We start from the raw sequence: 27,288 nt of genomic DNA on the forward strand, positions 1-27,288 counted from the left end.
GGATTGGTTCAGGCGATAGAGCCCCATGTATGGTAGCAGCGGAATGAGATAGAAAATGTGAGGTGATTATCCAGTTGACAGAGAGTTGATAAAACCATAAGAATAGGATGTAGACGTCGAAGGATGACCTGTATCGCATGGGACATACTTTCTGGTGAGTTTTTACTGAAATTTATGTTATATAATCAAAAAGAAAGAAGGAATAGTCTGTTCCGTTGTAAATCGATGTTTTGGGATAGAATAGGGACAAAGAAGATGTAGTAAAATGCAATTTCATTTTCCTACGTGTTTCAATTAAACAATCACACTAAAGCACTAAAAGTCAAAACATTTAAGAAAGATATCATATTCTTACAAATTAGAATTAGACTGCAGGAGACAGCCTACATAACTGAGATCAGACATGGATCAGAAATAAATGAACGTAAAATTTTTTAAGCTTTAATGCATGTAGCATAACATTTAACAGGGAATATCATCACTTGGCAAAATGTAAAGGAACGATGTACTCGGCAAGAATAGTGTCACAGTTATTTATTATTGGCAATGACGTTGCCCATCCCCTTTGCCCCTATGTGTGGGCGCCCATGCCCACATATATTTTCTTCTTTCTGCACTATTTTTTTTTTCTTCTTCAAATTATAACATTAGAAACTGGTACTAAAACTCCACTTAATTTATTGTTTAAACATGTCACTTTACCAATTTAAGGCTGTCAGTGAGATGGTACATCGACCCACAGCTAATATTTTTGCTTCAAAACACTTTCCACAAAATCCAGGCCCTAGAGTGATCCTGCTGAGATTGGTGTCGGACTGTAGTGGGGTGGCTTTTGCATGTATTTCTTTGTTTCGCGCATTTGTGTCAAACTTCATAAACTTGCTTCATCTCTAGAAATGAAAATACTAAATGAAGGGAATAGTATAAGCAACTGTCCCTGAGACAGCTTAGACTTCTGGTTTTATATTCTGAAGGTAATTGTGTCAGCCAACTAACACACATGGCTCACGCGACTTCCATATTCAAAAACACAACGCAATAACTTTAGCAGCAGAGAGGGTGAACAGACCTTTTGCTGAAACGTCATTTATGAAAACTGAAGCTTTCTAGGAAAACTATAAAAACATAAGGTCACTAACGCCAAAACCAAAACCTCTAACTTTACCGAGAGTTTCTCTAAATGGGTTAGTTTATTTTGTTACTTTATTTTTGTCGTTAGTGTTCTTCTAAATTTGTATTTGTGCTTTTTGTTTATCCACCGAACGTTTAATTGAGGTCGCACCCTCTCTGCTGCTATACTTAAATCATTATTATATCAATAATTTAATCTTACACTAGTAGATTAGCTAGAGAAAGATTAGAAGCAATTACAAGATAGCGCCCTGTTCATCATGCTCTCAAACAAAAACTACAGGACCGACAAGAAGCACAAGCTGAGTATGCAGAAGGTACAGAAAAATTATATAAACCTGTTACAAAGGTTACTGAAAGAGTTGCAGAAGCTACTGAAGGTCTTCTTCTAGCGTTAAAACAAACTGCTGAGCAAACTGGAAAGATATCAAGAACCAAACAAACAAAATAGATTTTAAGAGATCTTCCAGGTGAAATAGCTGCTGCTCAACACCTGATTCTCAGCTTAAAGAAGAACTTGAAGGTGAAGAACTTGAAGGTGCTGTTGTAAACGAACCAGAACCGAAGGGAGAAAAAAACAACAGGAATCAGAACTAAATCAAACGATAAATTTTCCGAGGTGAATATTTCCTACTTAATAAGTATTGAAGAGGTAAGATTACCTGCACTTGCCGTGCATAGTTATGATAATAGAAAGGTATTTCTGAAACCTCCATACGCAAATAAATAGGGAAGTCGTGAAACCTGGTACAAGTGGATTTATAAAGTATACCATGAAACTGATAATGTCAAAAATGATGATCCAAAATATTTTGAATTTATTGATGGGATAAATAAACATCTTGAAAGCTTACAACGATCACAAAAACGACAAAAATAACAACAACCACAACAAAAACAAAAACAACAGAAGTAGAAGGTGACTTTTGAAAGCAGATGCTACAGCGTACGGAATTGGTGATCGAGTTGATTTTGTTAATATTGATAATGAGATGGCTCAAGTGGGACAAGCTATTTTTAGTAGCACCATCAGTTGATGATCATCGGTCTTATGATGTACTTAAAGATTTTAATGAAAATGCAAAATTGTTCAATGAAGATGGCGATGATATTATTAATTTTATTATAGATATTAATGAAGCACCGTCTGTATATGAATTAAAAGATTTATGAATAATTTAGTTGTGTATGTGATGTTATGCTTGACAAACAGACACATCCAGCAAGAATAATTTCCCGTGGAAGGCATACAAATACTGATGTAATTTATGTTACTCAACGATATGTACAAATACCTAAAGTAAAGTAATCTCAGATAACCGTAATATTTTAGTTGTGTTGTATGAAGTTGATACACATACTCTGCGAAATATTCATCAGACTTGGTGTAGTGGGGATGTGGACTGGATTTAGTTCAAAAATGTCTTTTCAAAAGCACAATCTACGCCACACGGATTTATAGCAATAAACTTACACGATCCCTGAACAAGATATCGTGTAGGTCTTGATAAAATATTTAATTGATATAAAAATGATTTAATTATAGCAGCAGAGAGGGTGGGACCTCAATGAAATATCCGGTGGGTAAACAAAAATACACATAAAAATTTAGAAAAACACTAATGACAAAAATAAAGAAACAAAATAAGCTAACCCAATTAGAGAAACCCTCGGTAAAGTTAGAGGCTTTGGTTTAGCGTTAGTGACCTTATTTTTTATTTTTTGTTTTCGTTTTCGTAAGAAGCTTTAGTTTTCATAAATGAGGTTGCAGCAAAAGATATGTTCACCCTCGCCGCTGCTTCTTTCAGGGCACAAAAAAAAAAAATCAGAGTGCCAAAATTACCTCAGATTACTCCTATAACCAGTTCTCGTGCCGAACCCTGCTTGGCAGATTAGACTCGTCAGCTGTGCCAATGTGCGCTGTGTTTAGGTTTTATTATCGCTTTTATAAATAGGAAATTATACAGGGTGCATCTTATATATATATATATATATATATATACACACACACACACACACACACTCGCTGCATCCAATAATTTTAAAATTGGTTGCTGATACTATTTTATTATTATGTTTAAAAAAATTTTATAGACTCGCGCATCTCAATTTTGTATATAAAAAAAATTGTCTTTTTTAATTCTAATTTTATGTTGAAACATTCTTCTGTGACTTCCGGCTGCCAAACAAGAGCTCGCGGGTTCGAAGCTCGCGGCATCCCAAATATAATTTTTTTTTTTACTTATTTTAATTTTTATGTGAAACTTTCTTTTATACTGGCGAATCCCGATTTTCTTTTTCATTTTTATGTTGACATTTTCTTTATTTTTATTTCTATGTCCCATCCCATCGGCCAAACAATAGGTCCTGAGTTTGAAACACGAGACATCCCAATTTTTGTATTTGTTTGTTTTTACTTTTTTAATTTTATGTTGACACTTTTTTGACTCACGCATCACAAGTTTTTTAATTGTTTAAGATTGCTTTTATAATTTTTATGTTGAAAATTTCCTTCATGATTCCCATCCTAGGACGGGCAATTAAGCTATTACGCTATAATACGCTAAATAATAAAATCAATACCAGCATACCTCTTCGTGTCAGAATGGCATAGTTTCACAAGGTCACGCATGTAATTGAGAGAGAGAGAGAGAGAGAGAGAGAGAGAGAATCAGCCTTACAAAAGTGATATTCACAATATTATTTTGGTCTTTCAAAAAAAATTACGGCTGGTTTATATTCTTTTAGAATAATACTGCAAAGCTTTTGGTCATTGGACCTTCCACACTCTTATTTTAATGTTTGGATAGTTGCTGTCAGAAAGGCTCGTATGCACGTATACTATAATAGGAACATCCTAGGCACTTTCCGTCAAATCGAGAAAGAAACTTCGGACATCATTGACAACTTCAAGGTCAATTCTACGGATCAGACTTCGATTGTAGATCAGTACATCGCTCAAGCAATTCAGTCAGGGCCACTGCTCCTTGACCGTTAAATAAACGACTCTGTTATGTGACGATTTACTATCCAGTTTTGGATATTATCCTTACGCTGTCCAAACCAGAGGTCACGTTTGTATGTTAAGATCAACAAAAGAGTTTCAAACACTTGATTCTATTCCTTCATTTTTTATGACTTCTTCGGGTCATTTTAATACATCTCTTAACTGTTATTTAAACTAAGTTAAATTATTTGTAAATAGAATATTTAACATATGTTTTAGCAATACCAAAAATTGCCAGTGCTTATTGGAGCACTTTCACTTGGTAGTAAATTGCCAGATATCTGGGTCGATTATTTAACGGTAATGTCGGAAAGTGAGATTCTCCTTGAGGGCGGAAATGACAGATTTTATCCACAAAATTAATGCGGTACTCACAGGCCTATTCTAATATTTAAAATATCATAAATATGTACAATAGTTAGGATAATTTTTTTTTCTCCATATTTTGGATATCTATGTGAAAGCAAAGAATAGCAATATTATCCTTTTGCCCCAAGAAGTCAATGGCAGTCCATAACAAAAGAATTGTATAAACTCGAACCCTAAATGTATACCGTAGGTCAGTTTGACACCACTCGGCGCTGACAGTGCAAAGACAAGCCCTTTTCCCAGGTGATACATTTGCAAAGCATTGTGTACTAAACAGGTAGATGCAATTCTTAATGGTTGCCATCCAAGCCATATTTGAGCTATTTTACATGCATTGAACACACATGTTTACTCCTATGGCTGGCTAGCTCTTCTTCCTAGCCGGCTATTGGTATTTCACTATTTACATACTGCACAGTAACTATAGGAGGTGTACATCCCTTTCATCAGTTTCAAGACCAGCACAAGCAAGAAACACCTAATGCAGAAATGGGTCGTGGATGTTTTAAGGGAGAGTCACAATAGTGTAGCTAAACAGAAGAGATCAAAGTTGAATCAACAAACAGTAGGCCACGTTGGAACAATAATATACTTCTGTGCGGTACCGTGGTAGGTTTCAGTGGTGACATATAAATTAAAACCAATGTTACATGGGTACTAAAAGGAACCTTTTCATCCATAAATAGTCCATACAACTTTACAGAGTATTTTTTCTTACATTCCAAATCACTTACAGCTGATATTAATGATTTCGGGAATTTACAATATAATTGCAAATAGCACAATAGGGTACAGAGCACATACTAAAAGTGAAAAATTTAGTTTAAGATAGGAATCATTGCAATTGTTTAACCTTTATTAAGCACATGCCACAAAACAACTCTTTTGGAAGCAATATCTGTCAAAGTCACATTCATGTACACTTAGATCAGGATATTATCTGGATGGATCAGGTTCAAGCTAGTCCTTCTTTCGGGGTGATAACCAGTTAGTTCTAATATTTTACCATGCAAAAAAAGACATTGAAAAGAAATGACCGAGTGGTCTAAAGTGCTCTCCGTTACGGATCACTGCCATCTCACCTCTGTCTGCGTGGGTTCGAGTCTCGGATTCGGCTAATGTGGGTATGTGAGAAACCTTGTCAGTAGCTTCTCGAGGGTCGGTGGTTCGTTCCGGGGATTTCCGGGTTCTTCCTCCACCATTAATACTGGCCGCCATGCATAGCCTATCGTGTCATGAAAAATGGCCTTAAACCTTACAAAAACAACAACAAAAATGCAAGGAACAAAACTGATGCACTTTACAGGGTAAAATGAGAATGTCAGGGAAAAATATTTTGTTAACTGCAGAATTTCTTCTGAACTAATTAGAATGTTTCAATCCCATGAATGTGAAAATGTTTTGTCCTGTTGTGAACATCTATGAATTACAAGGCAGTTAGATTCGGTTGATAAAGGGGGAGCAAATCTGCTTTTAACTAGGGGAATGATTATGCCAAGAGGAAATAATGATCCTCTCTTTTTTATGATACCATCAAATAGAGAAACGCTTCAAACGTAAAAAATAATTGCAAAATATCGATATAATGTTTATTCTTTATTATTTAGACGGTTGTTGTTTATTTTTGTTTATTTGTCAATGCATTGAACTGTCCAATATTTTAGTTTTAATAATTATACTGGCCGCGATGTATGGCCTTTCCAGCACTAAACAATGTATCAAAACTTAATCAAGACAAATCATTTCTTTCTTTAATAGTTATAGTAGTATGCATATTGAATTTGTATCGACAACATACTGAACAGTCAGACTTGAGTGTATTGTTTCACGGAGCAAAACACTTCTAGTCTATGGCGTCAAAGTAATGGCGTAAAATAAGGATTTAAAATGAAAAGCGAGCTAAACCTCTTATTGTGTTGATAATACTATGACGAGTTGCTTCCCTTAGCTATAATACTATGACGAGTTACTTCCCTTAATTTATATTATTCAAAATCAGTAACTTAAAATAACGAAAACCAGCAATTTTTGTATTATTATTTTTTTTAATTTTTTTTTTAATTCAACTAATAATTTATTTCCCTGGAATATAAATTAAATGTTAAAAATAACTTCCAGTATTGAGAATGAAATCTAAATTGTCCTAAAACTCATATCACAAGTCCAAAGATATCGAGTATTCAAATGAGTTCCAGTGAATAATAATTGCAAAATATCGAGCAAATACTTTTTCTTTATATTCCCAAAGGTTGTAAAAAAATTTTCCCCATTTTCATCAAAGTATTGAACTGTCCAATATTTTAGTTTTGATAAATATACTGGCCGCCATGTATGACATTTCGCGCGCTAAAAATGGTATTAAAACCCAGAGAAGACAAATTATTTCTTTCTTTAATATTTGTAGTAGTGTGCATATTCATTTGTTGGGACAAAATACTGAACAGTCAGATTTGAGTGTATTGTTTCACGCAAGAAAACACCACTGGACTATGGAGTCAAAGTAATGACATTAAGTAAAGAGTAAAACCGAAAAGCGAGCTAAATCTCTTATTGTGTTGTTAATCTTCTTTCGAGTTACTTCCCTTGGTTTCTTTTATTTGTAGTATTAAAACTCTTATGATCTTAAACTAAGTAAGGGAAAAGAACGAAAATCAGCAAGTTATTTTAAAAAAAAAATCCAACTAATAATTTTCTCCTGGAATAAAACTTAAATGTTAAAAATAACTTCCTGTATGGTGAATGCAATCCTAAATTGTCCTAAAAATCATATCACAAGTCCCAAGATATCGAGTATTCAAAAGAGTTCCAGTGATATTGCGAATGACGTTCAATATATTTTGTTGATGTGTCAATAGTCTCGATGTATCACAATGATATAACCCCAAATGTCTTTAAATGAATTCACGATTTTTCAAAATTAGGTACTTGATTGAAAGTTTATAAACAGCTAGTAATTCCGGTGATTAATTAAAATAAAATAATCCTGTTAAATAATAATTGAACAGAACTAAAATTGATTCTGCTTCAGATGTTAAGCTAGGAATAAGCAATTCACAGGTCAACATCCTTTATATATAAAAGTAAGACGCATTTTCAGCACCAAAATAAAGTTCGAATAACCTTTTCGAAATCACTCAATTTTTCAGCAAGGTCAGATACATTAACTATCTGCTAATCAGAAACTGGATCTCCTGGATTTTCCTGCGGGAAGACTCATCACCTAAACTCAGATTTGTCAACAAGACGTCTTCTAGGTTCCAAGGTAATAAAAGAGACATTAATACGTTTACTTTAACAAAATGAACCATCCCAAAGTACAAACCCACAACTTTTTTAACCAAATTAGTTATTTACTGCTATTTACTGCATACAATCTGTATTCATTAAAGTTAACAAACACACAAATACACGCATGTATGTATGTATGTATGTATGTATGTATGTATGTATGTATGTATGTATGTATGTATGTAATCAGTAATCCCTACTTTGAGAAAATGTGTTTCTTTATTTTAAGGAAATGCAACGTTAGTGTACAATAAGATATTTTATGTACGTTTTCCAAGCAGACATTTCGTCAGTTAGGGGAATCAGACAGCATATTGCGAAACAAAAACTCATGGCCCCGTGACTTTGACATATAAATATCGCGGTTGTCTGTACACAGAGGCGCAGCAAGCAACAGGACTTCGATTTGCATGCTTAGTTACAATACACGAAACCGGGATGTAACAAATCAGTTTACAACTTACAATCATAGACAAAAGTCAGCACACATTCTAAACCAAAATTTCCCCATAAAGGAAAAAGAAAGATTTATACAATAAAGATTTCTTTTACATATTTGTCAAATATGCATATGATACTGTATTAATGTTACAGTCATGCACTATTACACTCTATATCATCATTCTCTGATTTTTTTTGTCGTTTTTATGATAGGAAGTAGATTACTATCAATGAATGCACACACACACACACACACACACACACACACACACATTGTGGTCAACAATGATTTGTAGCCTAACTTGGCATAATGATAAGGGACCGACACAGTCTAGCATTATTCTTCTAAATTGTTCATCAAATGTAGGATGCAAACGAATCTGGGGTATCTTCAGACCAACCATATGACACGTGTGACAATATCTAACGTATTTAGAAACATAGCTTTTACACTTCTGCCAATATAATTGATTCCAGAGCTTGGTATAAATCATGTTAACTCCTAAGTGACCAGAAAAGGGAGTTTAATAACGTAGAGTAAGACTTTCCTGTTGCTATGACCTCGGACCGTCAACTTGATTGCTGACTGACCACGTCTTACCAGCGGGTACTTCAGCTAATCTCCGTTTTCGTCCAGGCAATCCATATTTCAGAATGTTACAAATTAGAACTTGGGTGGCTTCAGTGTTTTTAATACCTATTTGAAACGAGCAGGAGATAGTGGGATCTTATTCAATTCTACAACCAATGATTGTTTTCGTTACCCTGGTTATATTAGATGAAACGAGTTGTAAAAAGAGGATCACTGAGATCAATGCCTATTGGTTCATCAATATCGAGAGCAAAGGTGACCTCATCAAAATACTGACCAATATATGTTTCAGCTAAAGGAATACTTTTCTGATGAACACCACTCTCAAGAGCTCTTTTTGCAATAGATCCGATATCTGCGCAAGCAGAATACAATTCGTGCATTACACTCAAAATAGGAGCAAGAAACAAGGCTTGCCGGTTAGTATTGGATTATCCACAACCGTATCTCCAACTAAATCAGTGCCTAGTAATAAATGAGTACCTTCCATAGGCAAAGAACTCACTGCTAACACAGTCACTTATCCGGAAACTACATCTGATGCCAAATTGATACATTGAAGAGAGACATTAACAAAGCCCAGCTTTTCTCCCTGAATAATAATACTTTCACAAGAAGACTTCTCAGAAAAAGCAAAGTATCTCAGAACAAAAGACTAAGAGAAGTTTGTGTCCCTTAATAGCAGAATTACTAATAATTGATATACAGCCAACTAGACGTTAATGGTTCATAAATCCTGAAAATAGAACCAGTTTGCGATTTGCAGACCCAACAAATGTATTGAGTTCAACATAATCCCGTGACCTTGATCTTGACCGCTTTGAAATAAGAGAATTGAAAAACCTCTATCTTTATTCTTGTGCTTGTATTTCAAGCTATAGCAACCAGAAACGAGGTGCCCCTTCTCTTCCCATTAAGTGTGCGTAATGAGTGAAAAGGATTGCAGATCAGTGATATTAGATGTTTGACTTAAAAACGTTGTGCCTGGCAGAAATTTGGAGGTAATCGTATGAGACTGAGATGACTTTGTGAGTCAAGGAATAATCATCCGCTTTTCGAGCAGCCGCTTCTAAGGTTTCCGCATCTCAATAATCAAGATAGCTCGTGCTATTGCACTCTTGAATTAATATGAGCTGTCTGAGGATATTGTAATTTTTATCAACTTGTCTAATAGGTTTTCTATTTTTCTTGCCATTTCGACACGAGTTTATCCGGTTGCCTTATACTATTCCTACAAGTTTTGCGATACGCCTTAGGTACCATCTGATCTCCTTTGAAGACATATTTCTTACATCATAAACAGCACTATGTTGTACAGACAGTGAAAAGTAGATTTCACGAGCTTTCCTAATAAGTACACTTTGCAACAATAAGGTCCTGTGTTATCTTGGTTATTTCAGAATTTCATTAGTTTTGTTAAAATGAAGAAAAAAATATTGATCTACTTCTTTTTCCTGAACAGAGGGTACTAACCTAATATTTCTGGTAACACCCAAACCTGAACTTGTGTGTAAAGGAGGTGAGATGGTGGTGGTAAAAGGGAGGAGCTGTGTGAGCGCACCGAGTGCAATTTCTTATTGTCTAAATATATCTTTGATTTCCCTATTTTCCCTCTTCAACTGCAATTGTCACCATCCAGTGTAAGTAACGTCTGCAAGCACATTATTTCACCACAGTGCAAAAGTGAAAATTCAACTAGTTATGACCACTTGAACATAGCTATCTATCAACACCTCGTCACAACTAGCTATGACCACTTCAATACAACTATCTATAACCACCTCAACACAAGTTGCTGTGACCACTTCAACATAATAATCTTAGGCTACTTCAAAACAACTAAATGTGACCTCTTCAACACAATTAACTGTGATAAAGACAACACAGCTAGCTATGACCACACCGTTATTACGTTAAGATTTGTAAATATAAAATACAAGATCCATCAATCTTGGTATTGCTATTTTCATGATAACTCTTTGAAATATACGTATTACCCTTTACAGACTGTTGAATTTAATACGAGACATTTTTGTTGAATTATTTATGATGTAAAATAATCAATCGAATTGAATGTGACATTGGTCCAGAACTATCAAAATTTGTTCTCATCACACTTCAAGTTTTGCTTTCTTATGTTCCTGTGTTAGTTATTCAATTACCAGTCTTAAATTAAAATATATTTAATTGCAGGTCTTGGAATGACATTTCCAGTTCACGATAACGGTGAGTAATAAATAAAATTATGTTTGACTGTCTCCTATTATATACGTAATAACAACCACTATCTTCCAAGCAATATACGGAAGGTATCATGGGCGGTGTGTAATGTGTCTCATAATCAATATTGGACGTTAATTTAGAAATATAGAACACACATCCTTCTAAAATCTCGTAATACTTTCAATAAGGAACAAACCTGACTTGTGCATGCGAAAATAATGCTCAAACATTAAAAAGTGAACCCAGCTATAACACATTTCATGATTGTTCAAACCATTTTTAAGATGTTGAACTTAACGATAGTTAACTATATTTAAACAAATTACAACTTCAACAGAAGAAATGGAGAGAAAATAGTTAGTAAGCAATAAAAAGAAATTGTTTTTCTTTCTGTCAATCTGCTTTCCACTCTCGCACGTTTAAAACTGGTACTTTTATTTTCTTACTATAGTTTTGACATAGGAAAATCCATAGAAAACGACTACCCGTTCAATACCAAATATCGTATGAGATTTTAGTTAAGGTTACAACTGCCAAGTGACCTGCATTAAAAGTTCAAGTGTTACGAAGCGAAGATGAGACAAATTTAACAACTTGTCGGTATAAATCTTACCCAGATTAATCGATCCTAAGGTCTGTCTCTTTTTGAGATATGAAGTCATTTTTGGGGGTAGGCTATTTACCACAGTCAGGTGCCAATCAATTAAACCCACCATGCCAGAATAACATCGTTCATACTTTGTGTTGTTTTAATAATTCATTGTAACCTGTATAAAAACAAGAAAACTCTTTTCTACAAGATGTATACATGAATCAACGTGTCGTGGAAGGATTATTTCGAGAAAATGGTTGCGCCCTCTGACGAGAGATGGATAAATGGGTGTGTAGCTACATACTACTTATATCAACGCAGTTTGTTATGTCTGTCTATTCTGAAAAAAAAAAACATTAAAAGCAATTCATACGATTGTTTAATTTCAATATAAGCAAACATGTTCTTACTATTGATCGGATTTTTATATTTTTCAATTCATACAGAAGTGCAAGAGGTCATTCTGAGGTGGATATGGTTCTTCATATGGACTTTCAGTAAGTGTAAATCTCCTCCATGCGGTAAATTTAATAAACCTGGTTTTCTCCCTTGACATTAGCATGAAGATGTGGCATATTTCCATATTATTATTTTTAAATGAAGGTTAAATTGCCAGTCTAACCCGTATCTGTCTCATCGTATGGACCATCTGTAAGAATGAAAGTTAATTTATTGCTAAATAGAAATAAACAGTTTTATCAATATTTGTATTATTTATAATACGCGCTTATTAGAGATATAGAAAATATATAAATAAATAAATTGAAAAAAATTAAAATATATAAATATATATAAAAACATATCTTGCTATAATCTCGACAAATGTTAAATAGGTTTCTAACTATGATTAAACTCAACAACAAAAAAAGCCTATTTAACATTTGTCAAAATTATATCAAGTAATGGATTTTATATATTTTTTATTATCTTTTAAAAAATTGTTTATCTCTATTTAGTAATAAATTTTATATATAGTTATCAGTAGAGATATATGCGTATCTTTAAGATCCAGTTTTAAATATTCGCATGTATTAAGATATCATTAATTTTTGCTGTATATGCACATCTACATGTAAATTATTCATTAAAATATAAGATAATTAGGTTAAAACTGTAAGCTATGACGTCATCTTGTTTATGTCATTGTTTATTTCATTGATCACTTAGAAACAACATATTTAATGATATAAGCAGTGATATTGAACTCAGTTTGAATTCAGTCTGATGAAGCATTAAAGCGAAACCGGCCACATATTTTACGTGTTGGTGTTGTTTATTTTATAATTTATCAATCAAAGTTAATTGAATGCTTGAACTCAAACAGTCTGGTTCACATAAGCAGGATCTTTGATATTTAAAAATATGATTCAACGTTAAAATCCTAATAATGTAGTTGTTCTTGTTGTTGTGGGGTTTAACGCCATTTTTCAGCACACGATAGGCTATGCATGGCGGCCAGTATTAATGGTGGAGGAAGAACTTGGCAAAACCCCGGGAAGAACCACCCACCCACGAGAAGCTACTGGCATGCTTTCTCACATATCCACATTTGTCGAATCCTGGACTCGAACCCACGCAGACAGAGGTGAGATGGCAGTGATCCGTAACGGAGAGTGCTTTAGACCACTCGGCCACTCCGGGCCCCCCTAATAATGTAATACTTAAGCCAGTTTAGAGGAAATTCAAGGCAAAGGTTATGTTACTTTGACTAAAAACAGTAGAGAATACTCATTTAGTTTTGGTTACCTCTGCTCTCGTCGGCATTCATAGTCTATACGACAGAAACACTAAGTGTGGTTTACATATTTTCAAATATAAAATGCGTCAAAATGAACACTGTATCAAATAATCATTATTTACGCGCGTCCATCTTAAGTATTGCTTTTATATTTCATCACATGATTATTCCGATATCCCGGCCAATATACCCAAATCATAGATATGTTTCTAAACCACAAGTATTAATTAACCAAACGTGGTATATATTTGGTCCATGGGGATACCATCTGCAAGAGGAACATAAGGATTAAGTTTTCTATGAAGCATCTATCAACGAGAATAGAATAATTTTGAGGCCCCTCCCCTTAACGACCTCGGTGGTGGTTCAAAAGTAAAATATAGGAAAACTGCCACATGAGATACATTTTGGGAGGTTTTGTACTTAACAAAGTGTATACTTGGATACATATGAAATGGACCCATTATATATGTAGCGGATTTGGGTTACGATCCTTAAGCGTTGTCTAGATGGGTATAACTGCGCTGGTCCCAGGAAAGGGGGGATATGTACTTATTTTTGCTTGCCAATGGTGAACCGAAGAAGTGTTTCTATTTACGGATGATTCTATGACTGTTCAGTCTCCAGCCAAAAGTTTAACTTGACATATTGTAGAACATGTTTACATTGCGCTTGCATTCAGAACGGATTGTATCTCCATTTTATCGAATGTCAGTGAAAATATGCATGCTAGACACGTCTTATCTATAAGGCACCTTCAAAATTCACATTTATTTATTCTAAGTAGTTAATTCACAAATTACATTTTAATTAGTTGTAAGAAAATAAATGTCTTCCAGTCACAAGAAAATGAGATACTTACCCTTAGTTGAACAACGGCTTTCACATTTGATCTCATTTCCTTTTTCACCATTCTTTGGCAGCACGTAACCGCCAAACGTCCGGAAGAGGCATGCCGGTTTGTCAGGAAGGTGAGTATCGTTCTGTGGTCAGTTTTGACGGTTCTTTTGTTTCGACGCAGTGTTATAAACTCCCAACTTTCAAGAGAACGCGTTCATTCGTTAGCATCAATCTCTTATTAATAACCCACTTCTTTGAAAAGGCTATCTAAGACTTTAAATATGACCATCACATTGCCATCTTCTTATCGCTAGTTCTATCGAACATATTACCATATCCATAAGCGGTATTTACTAAAGACTCCATATGGACCTAAACATAAATGGTGCATATTTGAACTTCACCACAGCAGGAATGGCGGTCCTCAGCGATATCTTGTTAAAGCAAGTCATCCTCGATATGGGATTTTGATCAATGACTTCTGATAAGTAACTGGTCCTAGATTAAAATTAAGTCCAGAAGAACGTATGAGATATCATGTCCATCGTCTGTTGTCTATTCTTTAGGACAAATGTGTTATTACTAAAAATCTTTCCTGGGAAATAGTTCTAATTAAAGCCTCATCATGAGATTTAATTGGTCAACAGTGAAAACGGTCTATCAAGGACTTGAAATATGATCACAACTTCGCCATCTTGAAAATAGTCTAATTGCTACTTAGAATGAAAATATGATCTTATCCAGATCCGGTTTTCCCATAAAATGCTCCATATGGTCCTAAATCAAAATGGTGTATATTTGAACTTCAAGATGGCAACTATAGCTTTCACCATTAACACGTCTTGTGATAAGCACATGTCCTAGACGAAAATATTGTCATTATGGCATCCATCATGATCGCAGCTGCGGCCATCTTGAAAGCAAATTTGTGTAACTGCCTTCCTCGTTCATCAGCATATTGTGCTTACATAATGATCTTCTGTGATACATAGACGGACCGCGATAAAACTAATGTAAGTCTGACTCCGATCCTGGCTGTTATTTGCAGCTATTTTAAAAATGTTATCACTTATTACCATGAACAACAGGTCTGATCGTAATTGGACCTTGCTAGAAGAGTTCTTTTTATCCCAGCTTAGTCCTCAATACAAATTTTCAAATCGACGTGGATTTTTCTTTAACAGCTTCTTACATTGAGGCTATTATCAGAATAAGGTCATCGCTACTTCTTATTAATGAATGTATGGACATGGGATTTCCAAAGAAACGTTCCTTATACATTTTGTCCAAATTGAAATTTGTGTTGATCTGGCCACAAACAATGGCTACCACAACTGTCATCTTTACAATCTGTTGTCGCCTCTTCATGAGCAGGCAGTCGTACAGACAAGGGGTTTTCACTAAGAAAGTTTTGCAGTTAAAATTTGCACCCTGAATGAACATGGTGTCGACCTTACCTTCCAATATGGCTTCTATATGGCCATCGTGAAAAACTTGTTAGGCTACGTCGGCCTCTTTGCTTTACATGAATTAAGGTTTGGAAGAGTCCGATAGAAGGAATGCCATTCAAATATCAGACACGTTTCACAGTTTTCTTATTATGTATCTGATCCGTCCAGTCCGTTCGTGTTTGAATGATTGTCTATATTAGATGGGTCTAATTGAAGACTAAAATGCCTTTATCCATACCGATTGATCATATTCAATATTTTCTATCTTTGAAGCATTCGAATGCCAAAGCCGAGGAATTATTGCAAATATATATTGGCATCATATTATTTACTTGGCACCTATGTGTCTCTGAACCTATGTATGTTTAATGGCACAAATGTGTCTCTGAGCCTATGCATGACAACTGGTACCATTCTGTCTCTGATCCTATGCATGTATAATGGTACGTATGTGTCTTTGAGCCTATGCATGTATAGTGGTACTTATGTGTCTCTGAGCATATGCATGCTTAATGGCACTTATGTGCCTCTAAGCCTATCCATGTTTAATAGCAACTATGTGTCTCCGAGCTTATGCATGTTTAATGGCACCTGTGTATTTGAACATATGCATGTTTAATCAGCCGGTGTGTATCTGTTAATCCGTTGTGGGAAACATTAATCCATTTTCATTTAGCATTGTCTATGTGTTATTTATTTTTTTCCAGTTGGAACATTGAACGGAATCCAAAAGACTCTCATAACAACCTTGACCTTGTCATTGAATCGTAAGTTATTTACATGGATCTCTTTCACGATGTACACGACGACTCGGGAAATAAATATTATAACCATATTGTTTATCAAATATGATTAGACTTCATCAGTCACATTAAAGCTTTCATTTGATTTAATGACTTTCCTATATTAGGGTCACTAATAAAAATAGGGTCTTAAAAAGAGCAGTACTTAAGAATAAATCATCAAAAAGATCTGGTAATAAGTAGAATGGAGATAGTAAGTGAACAAAGAGACAAGAATTGTCTTTCTGTATCGTTTGTGCTTTTGTGCGAACATTGCTTTGCAAAGAATAAATGAAATATATGTACAACATTTCATACGAATTTTTTCTTGTTGTTAGAGTCAACATTAATATTTTGCATTAGCTCAGTTTTCCGACACTGTTGCATCTACTGTAATGAAACTGGAAGGGTACTCATCTTAGTGCTGCTTGTTGCAGGAAGAATTATGTAGCAGTTAATTTTTTCACGCGCAAATGCTTATGAAACTTAAAAGGATCAAACATCTTAAGGAAAACATAGAAACACGGTGACCTACTTTTCTTATACTTTGTGTGTATTATTGTACCACAGTGGTCCATGCAATACATGATATTCTTCAGAATTATAGTTTACCATATTAATACATGTCTAATAATGAACGCCAATTTGCATATGGAAAATGTGGATGGCATTATCAGAGTAAAGAAGACCATTTTTGCATAGATAGGAAGAATAATATCAAGACGCGATTTCTACCACACAAATCATAATAATCGAATTAATATGCAGAACGTATATGTTCGCTGTTTTCGCTTCAAGTTTATGCTTGTTTCTTTCATGCCAAATATTTGTATTGGAAATGAATCTTAGAGTGGTTAGGATGAAAACTGGTTCCTTTGTAATGTACTTGGTGAAAATAAATAGCTCTTTCGAGACAGTATTCAAATAATAAAATGTGGTACCGTTTTTCCTACATTTTGATCTTGTAATTAAAAAAAAACAAATGTCATAAATTTTCGATTGCAAAGCGATCGTTTGAATAAGGGAATTGGAAATACTGATAGGAAGCATTGCTCCGAATTGGATTACAATAGTCTTGTTCATACAAGCTCTCACAAGACTCTGATCTAATAAAAGACCTTAGAGGCACAGCTCGAATATTGCAACCATTTCTTACTGCTATGCATCCCCTCTTCTCTTTGCATTGGATGTTTAAAACAGTGTTTCGAATTATTTGCCATAGTATTGGTCTAAACAGAGTGTATTTTGAAATTTAATATGCCGCATATCGCACTTAAGTACATATTGCTTGAAAAGGTTTTGTTTCAATAAAGGTGTGTTTCACCTTTCAGTGAAACAACTTGTGTATATAATTTATTTACAGATCGTTTGAACGGGTTTTCGTGTTTTCATAATTTATTTTCAGATTGTATGAATTGGTTTTGTATCAATAATGGCTTGATTCACATTTTCAGTGATGCAACGTGTATATAACGTTTTTGTTACAGATTATATTATTTGTGTTCGTTTGAATAAAGGCATGATTCACATTTCAGTTATAAAACTGTGCATATAATTTATTTACAGACTGTATCAGTCTGGGTTTGTTTTAAGAAATGCTTGATTCCCATTTCAGTGAACCAGATCTATAGAAGAATGCAGCGGTTGACTGCTGTAAATGGCCTGATAACAGTCCTCTGTAAATGGCCTGATAACAGTCCTCTGTAAATGGCCTGATAACAGTCCTCTGTAAATGGCCTGATAACAGTCCTCTGTAAATGGCCTGATAACAGTCCTCTGTAAATGGCCTGATAACAGTCCTCTGTAAATGGCCTGATAACAGTCCTCTGTAAATAGCCTGATAACAGTCCTCTGTAAGTGGCCTGATAACAGTCCTCTGTAAATGGCCTGATAACAGTCCTCTGTAAGTGTTTTCTGATTGAGTATAATGAGTACAATGACGCTGATTATTTAATGTCCCTAATTGATATGTTTCCTTAAAATATGTAAAATATAAAAAAAAAACCATTTATACATTATTCAAAAGCATTTATTAAGTCATTACTGATTAACAGGTTATTGATGCATTACTACTTTAAAAGATACATTCTACCGTTTTCTACAAAGAGCCAGTTCAACAAAGTATGAAAAGGGACATAAAGTATACAGAGTGTAATTGGAATCCTTTAATGGGGTCCTTTATTCTAGCCATTTCCGGCATCCAATCAATAACAAGTTGCATCGTTCAGTCTCGATCAATCTTTTTTATTATTTCAGTGCATATCGTCTATGCACGTATCTACAGCAAACATAGTACAGATTCTGTATAGTACTTACGTTGTGTGGTTTATTTTATGTGGTCGTCTTTTGCAGCTGTATCCCTGAAAATGCAGTCAGTAGATTCCGTAAGAGCTTGGGTGCATGAGATGGTCTGATACCAATTTTGCAAGTTGTTTGTCAGTTGGTCTCTCGTATATCTGTATGGCAACGTACAAACCTAAGCTCTTACATTGTGTGTTTGCATGTATGTATCAATGGATTTATAGATGAATGCATAGTCAACAATATCATATGCATGATGAAGTAAACGTTCTGCGTTATTAGAAAGAATAACATCAACATATAAACTTACATGTTTATTTTTATCGATGAATTGAATGGTTGTATGTTTGCTATTGTAAACCTAACTGTTGGTTGTTGTTTCCAGTGCAAGCATGTGCCATATTGCTGCATATTATCATACTGATACTGCTGTTAGCATTGTCCTTGTTGTTTTGTAAGTATAAATGTTTGTTCTCTTTATATGTCTACCTATACATCTGTGCTTTATATATATATATATATATATATATATATATATATATATAATATATACCTACGTGTGTATGTCTGTAAACAATCGTATTAAAGTCTTTCTGATGAGAAAAACTATGTCGGCAGTAAATGGATTTTTGCACCGATTTCAATTTGCATAAAGCATTGACTGTCACCATCTTTCGAGGTAGTGCTAAAAGGAAATTTACCTACTTGTTATTTATAACCCTAATCAACCAAATTTCAGCGTATGAATTCTTATCAGTCATATAGTCAGGTTGGTTCTGACACACACCGGTCTCTCGTACCAGTTTTAAATTTTGAAAACAAATTGACAGTATGTTGTTGAAAGAGAGGATTTCTTAACCACGTGAAGATCGAATTGCTAGCAGTCCATTAAGATAGTAGTACATCTGCAAGCACCTTGCAGTGCTAATGTTTTTCTACTATTGATAAACTACGTCCCTGTTTTTGTCGTGCTTCATCTTCTCACCGACATCTCCTCCAACGTTGTTTACCAGCGACTCTTCCACTGAATGTGCAACGAAGAACACATCAGCAGCAACTCAACTTTCTAATTAAGCACTATTAACCAGAAAGCATGGGAAAGTTTGGTACGAAATGGACCTGAACAAATTTTCTTTCAGATACACTTCCTAACGCTATAGTTTTGCATCAGAGAAAAGTACTTGCAATATTAGCTTAATCCGATGTTCAAACGTTAGTGTATTTTACTGACCAATCTTGCTATATAGGAATGGATAAGGTCATAATGAATGTACAAAAAGCAGTCTATACTAATCTCTCCATGCTTCGTGAATACGAAAACAAATAATATAAAATGAAAATGTTTTAGTAAAAGCGTAGTGCTCGGTAAGATCCTTCTCTGATGATGCTCACTGTAATTAATTCCTTCATCTTCACGGTGGGGTCCAATATCAACTGTTTTGTAAGCAATATTTGGATTATCTGATATAATGAGTTCTACTCGTTGCTTGGTATATTCGATCTCCTCCATTAGTTTTTGTATCTCATCAAAGGATATTCGAATGAATCATCTAATATTTCACGACCATCCTCGTAGAATGAGATTTGATATGTCATCGATCCATTTGATTACTACTAATAATAAACTATGTATTTAGAATTTAATAAAACTTACAACAAATGTACAAATTAGTCTGAAGTAGTCTCTCCAGACTTTGTAAATACATGGAATTGCAAACAATTTTTTAGCATTGTTCAACTAATGTTGGTTATACGCAAGAAACCAAAAATTAACTTTTAATTAAAGTATTAAACTCAGTCAAGAACAACATTCATACTGGGATCTACTTAAATTAATAACTATGCTTTTCTATACCGAGCAGACAGGAAATAGAAAACATCTTCCTGGTTTATACTGATTTCACTGCTAAGTTCAATATTCAATATGTTGTTGCGCAAGAATCTTAGCGTATTCCGATGCAGGCCAAGTAACTATGAATGTACTACAGAAACATTTACGATTTCAAACTCAGTGAGTCATGTCATGTTTACTAAAGTGAAAAAAGGTAAAATATACATTACAAATTTGATACGTTTATTTCTTTTAAATGTTAACGGTAACAATGCTTCGACAGCTACGGTAGCTATGATTTCTCAGTCCTGTACTCAAACAGGATCTAAGAAGGGTACATTCACTGGGGGAAATATCAGACTATTATACGTTTGAAAAGGCCGTGGAATCACCTAGTTGGCACTATGAGGAAATATATATCTACACTTTTTATCGCTTTTAGATTAATGGTTTGCCTGGTTCTGATTATTTTGTAATACTCGTGTCTCTTAAAGCTGTGTTACAAATAATGGATATATGCCATATTCCTCCACAGATGTAATATAAGCTTTCAAGAATATACCTTTGAGCCTGAGTCTCTTTTTAATGGTCCTGATATTTTATCCATAAATTGAATGCAGAGTGTGCTGTCAACTTTCTCTGGAACAAGCTTGGATAATTGGAAGACAACGAAAGTTATGTTGTTATTATATTACTATAAAACAAAGTAGTTGAATTGGAGGCAAATACATCGATCAAAAATTACGTTCCGATAGTCTTAATTTAAAATTTACCTCTTGTCATCGAACTTTCTTTAAAGTCAAAACCAACTGTGGAAATTATAATACGAACAATATTGACAAGTTGAAGTCAACGGAATCTCACAGGAGCTGTTAGATAATTTTGAAAAAAACTCTTCTTTTCCTATATTCAACAGTTCTAAATCCAATAGAGAAAGTAGAAACTTAATCATAATTTATTTGAATTGTGCACGGGACGGTAACGCTGACAGATGTAAACGTGGTATCATGGTGGCTGCTGGAGAATATATTATGATCGGCATTTATTCACTTCTTATTTACTTTGGGGTATGATGGGTTAAAACAAATCTCTGCAAGGTGAAAATAGATTTTAGCAAAATTGTATTCACTACAACTATACTTTTAAAAAATGAATAATTGAACTTTACACAGAAGGAAATGACAAGAATCTTGTAAAGTCATCAGAAACTGGTTTTTGAGGAACGCAATTTTGGCAGTATCTTATTGGAAAAAAGTGATAACGAACTTACAACGAATAGTTATGTTAGAGTCGAGTAAATTTAGTCCCTTCCAGACCATAATCTAAATACAAGTCTAATATAAACGTTGGAGGTCGAATTCTTAGTGATTTTGGTAGAAATTCTGGATAATTTAAACTCGTTTCAAACGGTTAAACCGAATAATCAGCTGCAATGATCTTTTTTAGTATATGATATACTGGAATTATGTTGTTGTTTTTTTTTCTTTTAAAACAATACTTCTCCATAACTGGTTTAAACCATAAATCAAGGACAAACACTGTTTAGTACATAGTAATATTGATGAGCATATTGATAAAGTAATGTATATGCAAAATCAACAGTTTGTTTATAATAATGTTTCCCCCCAAAACTAAAAAACCACCATACTGATATACCAATAACTAGGGCTCAAATGCTAACATACTTATATACTATATAGTATACTAGCGAGGGGTGGTCTGTTTTCTAATAGTCGGACGATTTTATTTTCATTAAAGATGCCAAGCTTATCCCTTTGAATTTCGAATTATATCGTAGAATATTTATTTGATATAACATTTTGAAAGACTCTAGATTTCAGAAGATGATTACTGTACTTCGTATAAGAGTAAGAATAAAAATATTGAAATATTATATGCCTGCCCCCCCCCCCCTCCCCGAAGGAAAAAAAAGAATTAGTTTTGCTACCTGGACAGTCAGACATGTTGTATAATATAATGAATATTATCCATATTATTTATTTACAATTACAGATTAAATTTGCAAAGTCGTTGCATATATGCTTTTATACCAATACTTGATTTATATAATACTTATACATGAAATATATAAAAAGAACTGAAAAGTCCATTGCTGGATACCACTTTATTCGAACATGGGCTTGAATAATGACAAATTACATCATGCAGTAAATCTTTCATTCTTTGCCATCAGCTATTTTTATGTTAATATTTTCTTTAATTTGGGTCTGATTGATGAAAGACGGCGACACAACATCGTTTTATCACAAAGGTCTATCTAACCAAATTAATTTTTATTGCTTTTCACTGTCACTCAACTTTGTGACATATCCGCAAAATGCATGTCTGTGCTTTGCGTGACGTTTTGTTTTCCAAGACGCCATTCTGCAGCCTGTAGTAGTTAATCTGTCTTGAATGGCACATAAGAATTAAATTCATGATCAGCTAGAATGACATGGAATCAAACCAAAATCCTACCAAATGACACTCTATTTACTTGTACTTCAGTCTGACTTGTAAAGTGATTTTCAAAATTCCCTAGCATAGCTGACGCAATGATTTTCTATTTTGACTTTAAATATTGTTGTATCTCTCTATACGGGATTTTAAAATGCAAAAGAATCCGTGTTATGTTGTACCACATTAATAAAGATGAATTTAAAGTACAAGAGAGAAATAAATACATATGTTTACCCATTCAAAAACCTGACTGTAAATTCCTCTCATATGTTATACATGCACAACAATAAATTTTCAAACAATAATTTTTCATTGTTATCTCTTATGTTACTTAATTTATGTATCACTGCACGTGTATTTGTAAGCACTTGAAAATAATTCCAGTATAGTTATAACATGATTTGTATTTAGAGAGTTCGTCTAAATAATTGATGATGCTACTACTACTACTACTGCTGCTACTACTATTACTACTAAAGCTACTACTGGCTACTGGGTTGACAGTGTGGTCTAAAAGTACTCTCCTTATCGATCAGTGCCATCCCACAAAAGATATTTAGAACCGGAAAGCTAGAGACAAAGTAGAGGCGTGTGGAAGGGGGATACGATAAAAGAAAAGAGACGGTGCAATCATAGAATGCACGTGTTGTAACTTATGAACCATGCAAATATTTATAAACATTTTAGATATTTTTAAAAGAAAAGCTATTTTTCTTTTACAGGTCTCACATTACAGAACTACACCTAAGGGAAAGGACCTTTCCATAATCTGTGGAGAAAGAACCTGTCATGAATGAGTTAATTTGTTTATCATCAAATATAATCTTTTCCATAAAATGAAAGCAAAAGTTCAAAAAACTAGATTGTTTTAAAATGTTTATTTTCTTGTGATTTTAAGATTCGTATATCCCAAAGAGTAATTAAGATTACAAATAATTTAAAACTTTGTACCAAGATTAAAAAAACTAAAATAATTTTTACATTAGACAATTATATAAACCTGACATTATATAAACCTGACATAATTGTTTTATTTGGAGTTAGAGACATTTTTTATAGTTTTGAAAATTGGGTGCTCAAGGTCTAACAAGTTACTTTCTAAAAGTAACGCATTTTACAGTCGGGTTATTTTCTTGTGCTTTTGATTTTGTATTTTCCAGAGAGTGTGTTTATGCGTGTGTGTGTGTTTGTGTGATTTTTTATTTATAACATAGCTGTAAAAAACAAAATCAGTTATTTCGCTACGATATCTGCAGTGTCACAGTTTATAGTGATATGATGGGGCCTCATGTCCCATCAGTTCACATTACCCTGACACCAGGCTGACCACTTCTAACCTCTTAATGTTGAGCCCTAGCGAGGCAGCTGTTAGTATCATTTTTATGTCTTTGCAAGGACTCGGCCGGTGTTCGAACCCGAGACCTCCCGCGTCCGAGGCTGACACTCTAACCACTAGGTCTTTCCCAAAAGGTAATAAAGATTACATATCATTTTTAAATTTTGTTCTAAGATTCTCCTGACAGTCTTCTATAAACAATTAGAGCACATGACATCTGCCAGATGCATTTATGGATCAGGTTAATGGTTCATTCCCTGTGTAGCTTAATGTTTATAATGTATATTAAAAAATTAAAATAATTGTTTCATTAGTCAAGTATATAAACCTCGCATAATAGCTTTATTTGGAGTGAGACATTTTTGTCAGTTTAGAAGAGTGGGTGTTCAGGATCTACCAAGTTACTTTAAAAAAATAACACCTTGTATAGTTGTTATTTTCTTGTGTCTTTTATTGTGTGTGTTTTAAAGAGTAATTAAGATTACAAATCATTTTAACTTTTGTACCAAGATTTTCACTGACAATCTATAAATAGGAATGTCCTGCGAAAATAAAGCATATGACATCTGCCAGGTGCATTTATGGATCAGAATAGTAATTCATTCTCCATATAACTTAATGTTTATGCTGCATGTTAAAAAATAAAAATGATTTGTACATTAGCATATAACCCCAACATACTTGCATAATTTAAAGGTATATACGTTTTGCAGTCTTGAATAATAAAAAAATAGCTGTTCAGCAGCATTTTGCGCTCCTAGTGCTGTTCACCAGGAGGGTCGGGGGGTGGGTGGGGGCAGCTTGTCTGAACATATTAACAGCCTCACACCAAGAGTTCGTATGCCATTTTGACAGAAGGATATTAGTTACAGGATATCAAATTAAAAGCAAATAGTTGGTTCTCAACTATACCACAGATATTGAAATTTGTGAAAGTGTTCATTCAATAAAACCGAATCCATTTATTAGATGAGGGTTGCAACTCAAAACATTTAATACACCAGCAGACTGATTCCTTCAATGTAAAATAATTAGCAGTCCGATACCTATACTGAGGGTCAATAGGTTTACATTTTTACATTTTTGTGTATTGATAAACTTAGACAACATGCATGTAGAACATTATTTTTTGTGTATTGATAAACTTAGATAACATGCATGTAAAACATTATTTTTTGTGTATTGATAAACTTAGACAACATGCATGTAAAACATTATTTTTTGTGTATTGATAAACTTAGACAACATGCATGTAAAACATTATTTTTTGTGTATTGATAAACTTAGACAACATGCATGTAAAACATTATTTTTTGTGTATTGATAAACTTAGACAACATGCATGTAAAACATTATTTTTTGTGTATTGATAAACTTAGACAACATGCATGTAAAACATTATTTTTTGTGTATTGATAAACTTAGACAACATGCATGTAAAACATTATTTTTTGTGTATTGATAAACTTAGACAACATGCATGTAAAACATTTTTTGTGTATTGATAAACTTATACAACATAATGTAAAAGAATAATTTTTGTGCATTGATAAACGTAGACAACATACATGTAAAACATTTGTTTTGTGTATCGATAAACTTAGACAACATGCATGTAGGACATTAATATTTGTGTATTGATAAACGTAGACAAAAGGCATGGAGAAGATTTTTTTTGTGTATTGATAAACTTTTTTGTACCTTCTTCATACATTATGCGTATAGATAAATGAATAAATGCACTCATTTTTGTAGTTTGTCTCATGATTTTCATAATTTCCTGTGTCTCTTCTTTTAAGATGTACATGCACGAAATATCCATCTATGGACAATAGTAGGAATAAAATTCCATAAACCTATGTTCATCAATTTCTGTAGTAAAAATGACATGTTGGATGTCTTCAAGTGCCTTAATTGGAGGGGTTTTGTAACAATATATTAAAAAGAGTTTATGGCAGTTGACAGGTTCATTTTGCATTCCATCACTTGACACATACGACATTCACGAATGTAGTGGTGTGAAAGCTAAGGCAAAAAGTGAGTTTCGCCAGACTGTCACCTTGATGCAAAGAAATAATATAAATAATGCTAAACGTATTTCTACCAGTACATATTATATCATTCAGACGCATCTTAAAATCCAAATCAGAAACACCAGTCATATTCAACGTAAAGGGGACCACCATGCATTATTTTAACTGGAGACACTTTGACTTTAAGCCAGGAAATATTGCTCACAAAAAACAAAAGTGTAGCAAACTGAGAAACTTGAAGAGACCGATCTCATAAAAAGTATACCCATAACAAGAATGTAACAAGTGAGAAATCTGGAGTGGGATCTCACAACAATATACCCATAACAAGAGTGTAACAAGTGAGAAAATTGTACAGTAGGATCTCATAGAAAATAGAGACATTCTGAGGAAATCTATACTCTTCTCACAATAAAATCCATTTTCAAATTTTAGTTTTAATAAAGAGGAACTGATGATGATATATACACTCCTAAGGCTGATTGAAACCAAAACTTACATATTTATCTGCTTGCCTATTATCTCAAGCAAGGTAAATATAAATCCAACAATATTAAACCTTACAAGAAAGAATAATCATTAAAATTGAATTTCACGTGTACTAATTTATGAAGCAAAATTAATGCAATTTTACAAAAGATGAATTAAAAAATATGAATAAGTAAACTTTATGAAACATATAGCAGCCAAAATATATGAGTAAAGGCAATTTATTCCGATACAGGGCTCATAACAAAATGTACAATACCATTCTGATTTAAAATCCAGACACTAAGATTTTAGCAAATATCCAAGATAAAATGAAAAACGTTAATTTGCTGTGCGGTAAGACAAGACAATTGATATTCAATGTGATGAAACTTACAATATTGC

The 27,288-nt window shown here is 33.7% G+C and overlaps 1 protein-coding gene and 1 long non-coding RNA gene across 3 annotated transcripts in view; both read left to right on the plus strand.

Moving 5' to 3' along the window:
* The window catches only part of LOC149787107 (uncharacterized), a 458,590-nt gene that overhangs the window by 144,828 nt on the left and 286,474 nt on the right, over positions 1-27,288 (plus strand). The gene's annotated exons all lie outside the window — the stretch shown is intronic.
* LOC149787113 (uncharacterized) lies at positions 75-26,136 on the plus strand. 2 transcript variants are annotated; one of them, XM_089978341.1, is made up of 8 exons: positions 75-154; positions 7,654-7,769; positions 11,022-11,054; positions 12,090-12,140; positions 14,305-14,352; positions 16,380-16,439; positions 19,141-19,209; positions 23,769-26,136. In XM_089978341.1, exons 1-8 carry the CDS (start codon positions 138-140, stop codon positions 23,792-23,794), a joined length of 420 nt encoding a protein of 139 aa, XP_089834467.1. In that variant the 5' UTR covers positions 75-137; the 3' UTR covers positions 23,795-26,136. The 2 variants fall into 2 exon arrangements, with proteins under 2 accessions (XP_089834467.1, XP_089834468.1); XM_089978342.1 differs by lacking the exon at positions 19,141-19,209.

This window comes from Sinohyriopsis cumingii, chromosome 12 (genome assembly GCF_028554795.1).
Source record: "Sinohyriopsis cumingii isolate HCF-2022 chromosome 12, ASM2855479v2, whole genome shotgun sequence".
Taxonomy (NCBI): Eukaryota; Metazoa; Mollusca; class Bivalvia; order Unionida; family Unionidae; genus Sinohyriopsis; species Sinohyriopsis cumingii.

Bases quoted from the DNA above. Each gene is read 5' to 3' on its own strand.
- LOC149787113 (XM_089978341.1), top strand. The intron at 14,353-16,379 runs GTGAGTATCGTT...ATTTTTTTCCAG, and splicing joins CATGCCGGTTTGTCAGGAAG to TTGGAACATTGAACGGAATC. The intron at 19,210-23,768 runs GTAAGTATAAAT...TTTCTTTTACAG, and splicing joins AGCATTGTCCTTGTTGTTTT to GTCTCACATTACAGAACTAC.